This window comes from Abramis brama (genome assembly GCF_963993115.1).
Source record: "Abramis brama genome assembly, chromosome: 7".
NCBI classification, from domain to species: domain Eukaryota; kingdom Metazoa; phylum Chordata; class Actinopteri; order Cypriniformes; family Leuciscidae; genus Abramis; species Abramis brama.
Window position 1 is genome coordinate 38,027,286 of NC_139969.1, and position 15,246 is coordinate 38,042,531.

The 15,246-nt window shown below is 37.2% G+C and overlaps 1 protein-coding gene across 2 annotated transcripts; it reads left to right on the forward strand.

Moving 5' to 3' along the window:
• The first annotated feature begins 8,106 nt into the window (after positions 1–8,106).
• On the forward strand, positions 8,107–14,502 carry polr2d (RNA polymerase II subunit D). Of its 2 annotated transcripts, none has more exons than XM_084118827.1 (4): positions 8,107–8,313; positions 9,528–9,708; positions 12,349–12,444; positions 14,289–14,502. In XM_084118827.1, exons 1-4 carry the CDS (start codon positions 8,244–8,246, stop codon positions 14,365–14,367), a joined length of 426 nt encoding a protein of 141 aa, XP_083974953.1. In that variant the 5' UTR covers positions 8,107–8,243; the 3' UTR covers positions 14,368–14,502. The 2 variants fall into 2 exon arrangements, 1 of the variants encoding a protein (XP_083974953.1); XR_014607014.1 differs by having other exon boundaries at positions 8,113–8,313; positions 12,349–13,132; positions 13,844–14,502.
• Positions 14,503–15,246: the final 744 nt, after the last annotated feature.

Sequence of the window (15,246 nt, forward strand, 5' to 3'; positions counted from 1 at the left end):
GGGACCTATTATGCCCCTTTTCACAAGATGTAAAATAAGTCTCTGATGTCCCCAGAGTGTGTATGTGAAGTTTTAGCTCAAAATACCTAACAGAATTTTATTTACAGCACGTTTAAATCATCATTTTTTGGGTCTGTGAAAAACGCACTGTTTTAGTGCTTCTCCTTTAATGCTAATGAGCTGCTGGTTCACGGCACAGGGGGCGGAGCCTAAGCAGCCGCGATCAGAGCCAGAACAGGGAAGATGATAATAATAAAACAGACAGTCACAGTAATGGTGTTCATTTCGACCATAAAAATGCCTACAGAGTCAGAGAATATATGCTGTATGGAGTTGGAACAGGTGTAGTTTAGTTTAATTACGATTATAACCTATTTGGCATTGCTTGTATACACTATTAATGCAAGCCTGCTGTAGGACTCCGTCTGACGATCTGAATTGTCTGAATGATGACACAAAATATACTGATGAGTTTAATAAAGTTTACTGTATGTCACACAAAAGATGAAGCATCAGTTTTTCTTCAGAAAATCACTGTTAGAGCTGAGTAAACAGTATAAGAAGTGCATAAGTAACTTACATAAATTTCTGTAGAGTTGAGGGAGCATTTTCTTTGAAAACAAAATGAATCCACCTCGTCTTCAGTGGCTGGCAGATTTCAAGAGTAAATAGAGCTATGTGAATGAATACATCCAGCTACAACACCTTCAACGCTTGGGAGATGCTTCGACGCTTCTCGTGAGTGCATTGCTGCAGCAATGGCTGATGTGTACAACTCGCAGTGAACTCGATCAGGGCCGGTCTAAGTTATAACGGCAGTGTCAGTCAACACTCGTGGGCAGGGCCTGTGGCTTTAGTGATGTCACTAAAGCCACATTCTGAAAACAGGTCGTTTGGAGAGACTGCTTATGATTCATGGGGATTAAAAAAATCCAATGAGTGGATTTTTATCACTGTAGGGTGGTTGTGTACACACACTGCCAACACACATTTATGTCCAAACACCATACAAAAGTGAATTTTGCATAATAGATCCCCTTTAACATACGGACTAACCTCCCTCAGAAACTTCCACATTGTGTGCTAAAGAAAACACACTATCAGGGTCTGCTGCTCAGGTCTGGTGCCTCTTCAGGATTTTGCCATTTCTCATTGGACATTACATTCCGGAAGGTGAGGTGCACTGGGACATTTACCTGAAGTGTAGGGATATAGGAGATGTGATTTTGTCCCCCACCATACAAAGGAAAATCATCCCTTTCCTAAGCCTTCAGGTAGGCGAATTCCTGTCCTCCTTCCAGTCTGTATTCCCTGAGACTTTCACTCCGAAACTACACTTTCTCATTCATTATCCACAACTGATACTAAAGTTTGGGACACTGAAACAGCTGTGGTGCATTAGATTCGAGGGAAAGCACCAATACTTACATTACATTACTTACATTACAAGAGGCACCAGTTAAGGCAGTGCTGGGAACTGTTTTAAACAGTTTTTTTCAGTGCTTCGAAACTAGACGGTCATTGGATAAATGCTGTGATTATGTCCCGCCCACGACGCTCAGCGTCTCTAGAGTGAATGGAGGAGTGGGCTGGCCTGGACTCCGGGCTTCTGCGTGATGATTGGAGGGTCTGTCGAAAGGCTGCATCTCCTTTTGATTGACAGAGATTTCATACAATAAAAAGTCGCTGATGCTGAAGCTATTCGAGCTCAGTCCCATCGCGGATTTTGCAAGTGTAGTCGAAAGACAAACTGCTGCAACCTATTTCTTGATATTTGCTTGGCGAAAATTGCTAGCCAATTTTCATCATACATTTCACACAATTATACACCACATTCCTTGTTTCAGTTTAACCTAATTCCCACATTTCCTCCATCGAGTTTAATATCTTTGTTTTAGATCGTTTGTTCATTCATTCATTCGTACAGAGCATTTTCTTGAAAAGGAACGTAGGGCAGAATTTACGTATAAATAAATGGACAGTATTTATGATGTAGGCCGAAAATTAGCTTCCCCTCTTTGAAAGACCAGCAGCCGCCACTGCTAGAGAGTGACACAATGGGCAATAGGGGTGGGGAAAAAAATCGATTCTTAGATGAATCGCGATTCGGGACGTGGACGATTCTGAATCGATTCACAAATGTCAAAAATCGATTTTCAAAAAAAGCGGACGTGCAGTGCGCGGACAGTCTGTGGCGTGCACATAACAGAGACGAGCACATAACAGACGCATGATGGCTGAGCGCCAAATCCGAACGGCACCAGATAATGTCTTCGTTAAAAGCTAACGTATGGAACATTGGCAATTTCATTGTGATCTATTTAGTATTTTTTTGTATGAGAGCTAATTTCTGTATTGTTTAGTTTTCACATCAATATGCTGTGTAAACCGATCTGATCTGTATGCAATATGTGACCCTGCCTGTGATAACCCAGCTAAAGTCATTTTTTTATGGTATCTATTTTTTTACATCAGGTAATTCTACCCAGTATAAGGAATAGACTGTGATAGTTTCTCATTGATATACCTAATATTGACTGAGTTAGGCCATTTCAAAGATTTGGAGAATTCCGAGCTCGGAATTTTAGGTTTTTGAGAAATTCCAATTTGAAAATAAGTAAAATTTAAAATGGCAATACCTCTGATCCATAATTTTCCTGACTATGTGTCATATACCAAATTAAAGCTTACATCCTGCCCTATTCAGTGATGTATGATACTTTTAGGGGGAAATTCTATTAATTTGGTAAATATGAGTCTTTTTACATGATACGCATGACCAAAATGCATACAGATAGCATTGAAGCGCATGGGGAGGAAAGAGATACTACAATACTGTGTACAGAGTTACTGTACAGACTGTACTGTAAAGGCCTACCATTACCAGCACTCTAATAGTAGGATATGCATAATCAAGAAATAACCTGCCAATACAACTCAAGTATAATTCATAATAATTTATTTAATAATAATAAAAGAGAGAGAGATCCACTTACAAGAGAGTCAGTAGGTAGGTAAATAACGCATATCAGAAAGACACAAGTGAAAACAACATTCACACAACCTAGAACAGTCTCACCCTGCAGTGATTAACAAAAAAGAATAAATAACACTGTACAAAGACGTGGTCAGTCAAGTCAACATTTCTGCAGCAGATCTCCATTGATGGCCCTGCGGTGGGCCCAGCACCGGAGAATGGAAAACGTACTCCGCCTAGGCAGTCCGCCAGACGATGATGTGGTCAGTCAATATCACAATAACAATATCAATTACAATAATAACCAATATAATCACAAAGGTATTTTTTTTTAATTATTAGTAATCTAACTCTAAAGGGAGTGCATATGCATGTTCTATGCCAGTTTTATTCTTTTGGCAAGCGCTCGTGGGGTCTTTTTTGGTCTTCCCACACCATGAGTTGGGGGTGGAGCAGGTGTCACAACCTCTGATTGGACAGCATTTTCCATCTGCATGTTTGGGTCAGGGCAAACCAGATCCCTGTAATTTTCTGCTACAAATTCCCTGATATCATGGAAAAGGTACTTTTTCCTTTCTTCACTAAGACCCTCTGGTTTTAAAGTGGCAGGTTTTTCACACGGTACATCTGCTAGGTTACACTTCAGCAACTTGTGTGTGACTGGCTCAGATTCTGACAGGGTCTTGCACATTACAGTCCCATCTGCTCTGCAATCAATGTGATGGAGTGGCTTGATAGAGGGGAGCTTCCTGAAAAACTGTAACAGGTAACTGTCCCAGCCAAACATAGGAACGATGACATTGCCCGCCTCGTCACCACACAGTTGAGGGATCAGCACACCACTTGGAGAAGCCTGGCGCACAACATTCTCAATGTCAGCCAAGCAGTCAACTTTTGAAATCCTGTACTTGCGCTTGAACAGGCCAAACATAGAGTCAGGAACAAACTTGGTGTGTCCGGCTAACATGAATGAAAGGGTGATACTCTGATGCTTCCCTGTTACAACGCGCCAAAGAAGATATTGAATGACTGCATTGTTTTTATTTTGGCCAGAGCAATTGTCTGCATGTAAGTGCAAGTGGGTCTCCTTCAAACCATAATTGTCGAAAAAGTAGTCCAGAAGACTGATGACACAGTTGGCCCCTTTGCCTACCACAGTTGCCTCATCTAGAAGGAAGACCACCATCTGTGGAAGCCCTTCCGTCACGACGCCGAACACAGCACACTTCCGTGGTGTCTTGAAGAAGATGGGTCCTGGTTGCATGGGATTGTGAGGGTAATGGAGCTGTTGCGCAAAATCAAAGCTGTAATGAACCTTAAAGAGATAGAGAGAAGACAGATAATATTTACTGAATTTGTCAATGCATCATCAAAAATTAAGATCTATTCAGACACAAATGCTGCCATGTTGTCAATTACATAATTTTAACTAAATACATGAAATTGTAACAATTATAAAACAATTACATTAAGCTAGAGCTTAATGACAGACATCACAAGATAGCTTAGTCAATGATGGATTTTATGCAATCTTGTGAGGTCGACTAACAGCAGATGGAGAGTATGCTCGGTAATCTATTGCTTTTCCTGCAGTTCCTGGACGTCAATGTTGAATTTACTGTCGAATTTGAATCACTGAATTTGTGGAAGCGAATTTTGCAAAGCGAAATAAAATGGCCCGAAAATTGCCTGTTGAATATTATTGGTTGTATTTTTAAACAGTTTGAATATTTTGGAAGTGAAATATGAAAGGTGAATATGGATTATTGAATTTGTAATAATGAAAAGGTGTTTGAAATGTTTTTAATTGAAATATTCACAGCTTAAATATTCAACCATGTTGAATTTCAGCCCATAAAAATGCAAGCCCTAAAAATACAATGCATTAAAATGCAAGCATGGTTAATGCAATGCCTTTTTTTTTTTCAAGTAGTGCAATTCAACAGGCTTTTTATTTCAAAAACATTTGACATTATTTTACTTCCATACTATTTTTTGTGCCAAATTCTATCACGATTTATACACATCTAAATTTAGCAAACAACATGCTCATCAGTATTGACACTGATCAATTAGGTAATGCTGATCAAGCCTTCTGCGATTCTCCCATTTACTTTAAAAGAAATTGATGAAGCAATTAAATCTTTAAAAACAAACAAGTCACCTGGTACAGACGGTCTAACTCATAATTCTATCATGTATTCAGTGAAATCATAGCTCCTTTTTTACTGTCTTCAAGGAAAGCATAAACAAATCGTCTCTCCCTCCTACATTATGCCAAGGACTGATCACTTTAATTCCCAAACTAAATAAAAACATTACTTTAATAGATAATTGGCGTCCAATAACGTTATTAAACAATGATTATAAAGTAATTGCTTTAGTATTAGCCAAAAGATTAATAGGAGTATTACATTATATTATTGATGAAGCACAGTCTGGCTTTATGCAAAATAGACAAATATCTAATAATATAAGATTAATATTAGACATTTTAGATTATTCTGATATAATTAATAATGACAGCTTCATTTTTTCCTTAGATTATTACAAAACATTTGATACTTTAGAACAAGTTTTTTTTTCTTCTTTTTTTCCTTCAAGCACTTAAAAAATTGGATTTGGTGATTTTTTTTCTGTAAGATGGTTAAAATGTTACATGTAAATGGAAATAGTTCTATTAAAATAAAAAACGGTACCTCTCCCAGATTTTTCTTTAATCGTGGTGTTCGACAGGGATGTCCAGTGTCTCCTTATATATTTTTTAATTGCAGTACAATTTCTTATAACAATAAATATAACAAGGAGCAACCTAAAAGGCATCACTGTTGGAAATACAGAATGAATCATTAGTCAATTAGCTGATGACACAGCGTTGCTTTTAGAAGACTCCTCTTACATATCCTTCAATCATTCTCTAAAGCTTCTGGTCTAAGTCTGAATAATGATAAATGTCAATTATTTCCCATTAAAAATTGTAGTGTTTATTCAATATGTGGCCTAGCTGTTAAAAGCACTGTAAAGTATCTTGGTATAGAAATAACTAAAAGATAAAAATAGATGTGCAACAAATTTTAATCCGATTATTGCTAAAACAAAGAAAAAACGTAATGGTAACACTTTACAATAAGGTTCCTTTATTAAACATTAGTAAATGTATTAACTAACATGAACTAACAATGAGCAATACATTTACTACTGTTTTTGTTAATCTTTTGTTAATCTTTGTTAATGTTAGTTAATGAAAATAAAGCTGTTCATTGTTTGTTCATGTTAGTTCACAGTGCATTACCTAATGTTAACAAGATTTTAATAAAGTATTAGTAAATGTTGAAATTAACATTAACAAAGATGAACAAATGCTGTATAAGTGCAGTTCATTATTAGTTAATGTTAACTAATGTAGTTAACTAATGAACCTTATTGTAAAGTGTAATTGCTGGCTTCAAAGGGATCCATCTATTAAAGGAAGAGTTTTGCTCACTAAGGCCGAGGGACTGTCACGTGTCTCTTATCTCTTTATGTTGATAACTCCACATGTAAATTGATTGATAGAGATCTGACAGATTTTGTCTGGAAAAATAAAAAACACTATATGAAGAAATCGGTTATTCTAAACTATTACAATAAAAGTGGCTTACGTTTGATTGATTTTAGTTTTTTTAAATTATACTTTTAAAATAAATTGGCTTCATCTGTATTTGAGAAATCAAGACTCCATCTGGAATATGTTCAACCCACATCAAGCATTTTCACCTTTTATTGATGTGCAATTACAACATATCAAAAATTCCTATCAAACTTTAAAATCTCCACCAACAGGTACTTTTGGCATGGGCTTTAATATATAAACACAATTTCACCCCCCATAAATTCTTTATTTGGAATAATCAAAATATTTGATACAAAAATAGATCTTTATTTTTTGATAAATGGTTTAATAACGGTTTATATTTAGTACGTCAGCTATTTAACAACCAAGGCTTTTTAATGAATTTCTTTCTGAATACAATATGCCAGTTATCCCCAAAGAGTTTGCCATAGTTATGGGAGCAATACCAACAGGAATCTATAATTACTACTTTTCCTGAGCCAACTGAAACTCCTATAGTTAAAATATGTTTTTCAGGGGAAAAAAAAGATATAAATAATAAAGTTAGATCCCTTTTTCTTGAAGATATCATTTCTGTTTCTTACTGGACTAATTTATTAAAAACATTAAATTGGAAAAAGATTTGGTCCTTACAACAGAAATATTTTCTAACTAATAAAGTAAAAGAAGTGTCCTTCAAAATAATACATACATTTTACCCTGTTAAATATTTTAAAATTAAATATAAAAATTATATTGACACAAGATGCTCATTTTGCCAAGTTCAAACAGAAACTGTTTATCATTTATTTTGGTCATGTTTCTATACTGAACAACTATGGAAAAATATTGACATATTTATTAAAGATAATATCCAGCAAGATATATCGGTAACCTTTAAAGACATTATTTTTGGATACTTTATTCTGATACCACTAAAAACAAAACTTGCTTTGTTACTAATTTAATATATTTTATTGGCCAATTTTATATCCACAAATGTAAATTCAACAACAACAAACCAATTTTATTGTTTTTTTTTAAAGAATTTAAAAAGTACCTCAACACCATTTCATCCTCAGCAAATAAGAAAGCAATTAAAACAATTTCAAATTGTAATGACTTTAATTTGTGTAGTCTACACTAAATGATGTATAAAATAATATCTTACCCTCATGATCTTTTTTTTATAATTATTGTTTTTTCTATCATCTATTTCTCCTTTATTTTAATTCTACTCTTTGTTTAGGTAGTTATGCATTGCTAACTTCTTCCTTTATTTTGTATATGTTCAGATTACATTGTTCATATTGTTGTTACATTTTGTACAGACATTTTTGTAATTTTTTTACAAACTTGTATACCATGACTGTCATCTGTTTACAAGCATAATAAAATAAATAAAAATAAAATAATAATAATAATAAAAAAGACCCTTCTCGCAATTTTTGGCGGCTGCTTCCGGTTTTCTATTGTGATGCGATAAAGGCCTATCCGGTAGGTGGCGGTGATGCTCCTAGGAGTGAACAGCCATTTAGAAGAAGAAGAAGATAACCGGAAGCAGAAAGTGTTTCATTGAACGGCGGTAGCTGTAGTGATGCGACTGTATGTGCAGCACACAGGGAAGATTTACTCATTTTCACAACATCTTCTTCATTACACAGTTATTGTGTGATGGCGGCGGCAGGAGCGACGCAGGTGGGCGATGTGGAGGAGGACGCGTCTCAGCTCATGTTTCCTAAAGGTGAGAGTGATACAGTAAACACACCATCAGCTCTTCTTCATTATGGACAACACACACACACACACACACATTCACTGGAGTCTGTACTGTAAGTTTCGTGTGATAATTCAGTTTTATCTGACTATCACACAGTCCGCAGGGCTGCTTTCTCCAACATGGGATGAAAGTGATACAATATTATCATATATTCAGTGGCGCTGTTCAATGAGGAGGCAAAGTCCTCAGTTTTATTTGTTGCTTTATATATATATATATATATAGCTATTAATATATATATATATATATATAATTAGAAAAAACAAATACAAATCTATTTTGTATTTTTACGTTATGTAATAGCTAATTATTCATATTCAAATATTCATTAAAAACCAAATATAAATGTCGTTAGTTTTTTACCATTTTTACATTTATTCCAAAATAATAACTAAAGACTCAATTTAAACAATATAATTTATTTATGAATCTTGTGCTCAGCTCTTCTTTTTAATAGTCCACTTATTTTCATCAGCCAGTCGTCAATCTTGTACACACGCCACAGACACAGACACAAAAGATGTATCTTTAATTTCCCCAGGCTGATTGCTCACTAAAAAAAACCCCACAGTCGTCATGTTTTCAAGCTATCTCAAGTTTGATTTTGACGTGATATGAAGCGGTGATATCTAAAATGAATTACTTTTTTATTAGTCTTCACATTAACGCCATCATTTTGGTCATTCAGTCCGATTCGAGAACGTGCACGAAAACAAGAGGTGGGATTTATCGCAATAACCGATCATAGCCAATCACAGCGCGATGGAGGCGTTGCCTCACGTGACTTTCCTCCATTCATTCTCAATGACCCCCCACTAAACCCACCACATGCTTTAGTGGATCCGATAAAAGTCAATGGTCTCAGGGGAGGCAAGAGAGAGGCGGCGTCCCGCTGTAACTTCACCTGCTGGTGACAGTGTTCCTTTAGAAAAACGACTGATTTATACACTTTTTAATGTCACATTTTGTAATATTCGCTTTGTTTTATTTTTTTAATATGCATTATTGTCTTATCCAATTGTTTGAGGAGGCACTGCCCCCCTCGCCTCCTCAGAGGAAACGCCCCTGAGTGTGTTTTAGTGGTTGAGTGTTACTTTCTGCTTGATGTCTTGATTGGTTAAGGGTGTTTTTTCAGTGTTGTTCATTTCACACGCTGACCGATGTCTGTTGTGTCCCAGAGTTCGAGAACTCGGAGACGCTGCTGAACTCGGAGGTCCACATGTTGCTGGAGCATCGCAAGCAGCAGAACGAGAGCGCGGAGGACGAGCAGGAGCTGTCGGAGGTCTTCATGAAGACCCTCAACTACACCGCCAGATTCAGCCGCTTCAAGAACAGAGAGACCATCGCCAGTGTGCGCAGGTCAGCGGCTTCACACAGCAACACACACTGATCTCTGAGAGACACACTGACGGCACTAGCTTCTTCTTGCGATGGTTCTCCTGTGATAGCTTGTTTCCGCCACTAAATATAGGCAAGGTCATTGTGCCTTTTCACCTCGATATTTTTCTCTCAGAATTGTGCGATTTATAAACTCACTTTCATGAGGGGAAAAAGTCTGAATTGTCAGATAGTCTCAATTACCTTTATTATTATTTTTTATTCTGTTTTCTATTTTTATAGTCTAATGCCTGTTACAGACATTACCAATCACACTGTACGACATGGATCTAATAAACGTGGGTACGACATGTATGTACGATGATGACACCTATTAAATCATAGGCTATGGCGCAAGTTAGTATAGAGGAATAAAACATCATCAGCATGCGCTGAACCATTTTTATTGGCTAATCAGCGTTAGGGGTGGGCGATATGACCTAAAATTAATATCACGGTATTTTTCATCTTTTGAACGGTGACGGTATAATATCACGGTATAACTTTTTTTTTTCACCAATAAAGAAATTTTCATTGATTTACTCCTTGATATTTATTCCTTTATAAGCAGTTATATATTACTGTATTCTAAATATAATTAGCCTATGTTTTATCCACAACTTTAAATGCTTTAATTTAGGCTCTTTTGTAACAGCGCCACAGTTTAGCGCACCACGTAGAACACTCGGGAACCGCACCTGTGGCTGGCTGCACTGCTGCTTCGTGCTCAGTAAGGAATATAGGTAGTAATCTCTATGTGTCTGTCTGTCCGTTTGCATTTTGATTATTTCGAGAACCGTTCATCCAATCGACTTCACAAGGGAGTGCAGTGTCGCATTTGGTGCAATATAGACAGACACGCGAGACGCGACACGTTCAGAATTAATAGTAAACTACAGAACAACGCGAGCGGGAAGCGGCGCACCTCACGCGAGCAGGGCGGCTATATTCTCCGAGAACGGACACTGCACTAGTGATATAAAACGCACACAGTCTGTTAATTAAGCAATACTTTTAAGGTAGTCTAATATTTTTCTGACTAACAAATTACTGACACAGTAAAGGGTAGATTTAAATAAAGAAAAACGAAATTTAAATAAAGAAAAACGAAATTTAAATAAAGAAAAAAACGAAATTTAAATACAGAAAAAATGAAATTTAAATAAAGAAAAACGAAATTTAAATAAAGAAAAACGAAATTTAAATAGGCCTAAAGAAAAACTAAATTTAAATAAAGAAAAAACGAAATTTAAATAAAGAAAAACGAAATTTAAATAAAGAAAAAAACGAAATTTAAATACAGAAAAAATGAAATTTAAATAAAGAAAAACGGAATTTAAATAAAGAAAAACGAAATTTAAATAAAGAAAAAACAAAATTTAAATAAAGAAAAACGAAATTTAAATAAAGAAAAAACGAAATTAAGTTTGCCTAAATTAAAAACGAGATTAATTTAGATTGATAATAACGGGTAAAAAGTCTAATACATTTTGTTTATTCTATTTTCCACAATGTCAAAGCAACAGCAGCAATACAAGCTCAGGCATGCACTTCGGTTCATACAAACTCCGCTGTTCTGCGCTCTAGCCAGAGAACACTCTTGTTGCAGGAACACTCAGGCGTCGGTTCTATTTCTAGCATGCACGCGTTTTCCGCGTGGCTCGAGCCGCGCCTGAGACGCGTGTCTCACGCAGGCAGTGTGCAAACTCCAACCTTTTAACATGGGAGCCGAAATAAAAACAGACACCCAACGCAGCTGAGACTCTCACGCCAGCAGCCAGTGTGTCGCCGGCCTTATTCAAGCGCGAATGAGAACCGTTTCGCGGGGGATCCCAGGTGTCAATAAAACAAAAACGTTTTTTCGTTGTTGTTTTATAAATGCTCTGACAATTGTTTAATAAATGTTCAATCAAAATGCAAAACATCGCGTCTTTTTTTTATTTTTATTTTTTATTTTTATTTTTTTTAGTCGACTAATCGTTGTGCAGGACAGGACTTTGGTCGACTAAGCATTTCTTTGGTTGACTACAGCCCTAATGTAAATGCAGCCGTTCAAGGAACATAATTGATTTATTACGGTATTGACGGTATTAGAAAATCCATGTCGTGGCGCAATGTCACACCGGTGATGACTATGACACCGGTGTACCGCCCACCCCTAATCAGCGTAGTAAAGTAGGTCGTGTTAGCAAAACATTTTGAGGTTTTGTTTCACATGTGGTTGTGTTGTATTGAGCTGTTTATGGTGGTTTGTGTTTGTGTGAATGACACTGTGTGCATCTTCTACATGTCATCATCAGCTTGGGGGAAAAGCTACTTGCATGAACTTTGGTTCATTATATGACCTTCTCTTTACTCCCTCTGTTTAAGGTGGTTGTTAGTATATTATAAAGGTAAAGAACACATTAGTATTTTTTATTTTACTATAAATTTGACAGGTTTTTTTTTGTTGGTTTTTTTTACAGCAAGATCATTTTTCCCGAAATCTTGATTTAAACTAAATGGGATGTTTCTGAGATTGTGTAGTTTTTTTTTTCTTGTATAATTTTACTGTCATTTCGTGAATATGACGTTCATATGATTTTTGGTTGCATTGCTGTTAACCGTGGCCGTGTTTCACAGCTTACTCCTGCAGAAGAAGCTTCACAAGTTTGAGTTGGCAAGTTTAGCCAATCTGTGTCCCGAGGCTGCGGAGGAGGCCAAAGCCCTCATCCCAAGGTTGGTCATGATAATCTGCAGATTTGCTTTATTTCAGACAATCTCATGTTGTGTGTCAGTCTGTCATGTTGTTGATTTTTTTGTGCAACTTTATACATGTTGTCTTGAATTGTGCATGGACTGCAGATCTTGACCCAGGACTACATTTCCCAAAAGCATCATAAACCTTAGTAGTTCGTCGAACCATTGGTCTCAACCACCAACTTGGCTCACAATGCTTTTGGGAAACGCAGCCCAGAACTGGGATTTACACTATTGGGCCACAGTGAAAAGTAAAAAACAGAAGTCGTGCTACTCTCATGTAGTGTGTAATAAAGCTGTTTGTGACAGTAAAAGGTCTGCAAAGTTACAGAGATCCAAGTGCAGATAAATAGTTATTGTCTCCCAAAAGGAAGAAGCGATTCTTCATCGTCCTCCCGCAAAAAACGTCTAATTTTACCCACCTTCAAAAACACGGTAGTTGTAGCTGAGACTGGAAGAGTTTGGTTAGTGCTGTTCAAGTCGAGAAGACACTTGCTGCGTCCTAATTCGCTTCCTATCCGTCCTAAATTGTATACGAAATTAGAATTAGTGAGTCTCAAATCATGGCATGTTGAAATTAATATCTAAATAACCCTAATTTTCATGAGAGTCCTTCAGACCCACAACTGACCAATCAGAGCAGAGTAGACCAATCACAACAGACTGAGCCATCTGACCAATCAGAGCAGAGTAGACCAATCACAACAGACTGGGCCATCCGACCAATCACAACAGACTGGGCCATCCGACCAATCACAACAGACTGGGCCATCCGACCAATCACAACAGACTGGGCCATCCGACCAATCACAACAGACTGGGCCATCTGACCAATCACAACAGACTGGGCCATCCGACCAATCAGAGCAGAGTAGACCAATCACAACAGACTGAGCCATCTGACCAATCAGAGCAGAGTAGACCAATCACAACAGACTGAGCCATCTGACCAATCACAACAGACTGGGCCATCCGACCAATCACAACAGACTGGGCCATCTGACCAATCACAACAGACTGGGCCATCCGACCAATCACAACAGACTGGGCCATCTGACCAATCACAACAGACTGGGCCATCCGACCAATCAGAGCAGAGTAGACCAATCACAACAGACTGAGCCATCTGACCAATCAGAGCAGAGTAGACCAATCACAACAGACTGAGCCATCTGACCAATCACAACAGACTGGGCCATCTGACCAATCACAACAGACTGGGCCATCCGACCAATCACAACAGACTGGGCCATCCGACCAATCACAACAGACTGGGCCATCCGACCAATCACAACAGACTGAGCCATCCGACCAATCACAACAGACTGGGCCATCCGACCAATCACAACAGACTGGGCCATCCGATCAATCACAACAGACTGGGCCATCCGACCAATCACAACAGACTGAGCCATCTGACCAATCACAACAGACTGGGCCATCCGACCAATCACAACAGACTGGGCCATCTGACCAATCACAACAGACTGGGCCATCTGACCAATCACAACGACTGGGCCATCTGACCAATCACAACAGACTGGGCCATCTGACCAATCAGAGCAGAGTAGGCTCTTGAATCTTTTATCGAACCGTTTAGACACTGAGAAAAAGAAAAAAAAAGTAGGCCTATATAATGAGAAAATGAAATTGTTTCTTGACCTTGGATGCATGTGAGCGTATTGTAGGACATTTCAAAACAGAAGCTTTCTAATTGCATAGAAGCGGCACTTTAAAACATTGGCCCACCGATGGCTAATGAAGGTGTTTAACTGAACAGCACATTAACGCATCTAACTAGCTGTTGTCTATTCTCTGTCTAGTGTGGAAGGCCGGTTTGAAGACGACGAGTTACAGCAAATCCTGGATGACATTCAGACCAAGCGCAGCTTCCAGTACTGAGCTGATCTCTCCATCAGTCACAGTGATGCTCCCTGCTCTCTCTCCTCTCCACGGCTCTATACATCACACCAGTGTTCACGTCTGTAGTTGCTTATTATGTCTTTGTTTGGAAAAAATAAAGTGTTTTTGATAAAATTTATAGTGTTTCTCAATGTGTCACTGTACAAAATATACTATTAATGTGCAAAAGAACTATTAATAATTATATTAATTCAGATATTGGGTATCATGAGAATGTTAATGTCTGCTTAAAATAAAAAATACATTTTAATTAATGCTTTGGGTTTTAGTACATTTAGTCTAATTTCAGCCTCATCCCTGAATGTTTACCCAGAAAGTGAGACTGCGTCCCTGTCCATCATGGCTAGATCCCAGCATTTTGAAGCAAATGTCACTACCGAACACATTTTTAATGCAATTAAATAAAAATGTTGTTAAAATGTTTGTTTTTTTATACATATACATATACATATACATATATATATATATATATATATATATACACACAATTGTTTAAAGATGTGTTTGTCAGGCATGTGCTCAGTTATGCTAAAAAATACCTAAAATTGTCACTACCAAAATAATCATGTCACTTCCAAAACTTTATCATACGTTAATTGAAAGAAATCTGTGACGTAGTCCCCCAAATAAAAAGGATTTTTAGTTTAAGAAAGTCAGATTTAAAGATTTTAAATGTGTTTCACGTGTTCAGAGATATAAAGATCCCTGTGTCAGATAAGTGAGCCACGTTATCCAGATATTAGATAATATCTAATAATACCAGATAGTAGATATTTTTCAGTTATTATTAATGGCTAAGGGTCCGGTTACTGCAAATCTAGATAGTCCAGATACACATTTGTGTAATTCCTGAAGAAG

Excerpts from the sequence above, each read along its gene's own strand:
- polr2d (XM_084118827.1), top strand. The coding sequence starts at position 8,244 with ATGGCGGCGGCAGGAGCGACGCAGGTGGGCGATGTGGAGGAGGACGCG. Across the intron at positions 9,709-12,348 it reads ACCATCGCCAGTGTGCGCAG|CTTACTCCTGCAGAAGAAGC; the intron begins GTCAGCGGCTTC and ends CGTGTTTCACAG. Across the intron at positions 12,445-14,288 it reads GCCAAAGCCCTCATCCCAAG|TGTGGAAGGCCGGTTTGAAG; the intron begins GTTGGTCATGAT and ends TTCTCTGTCTAG.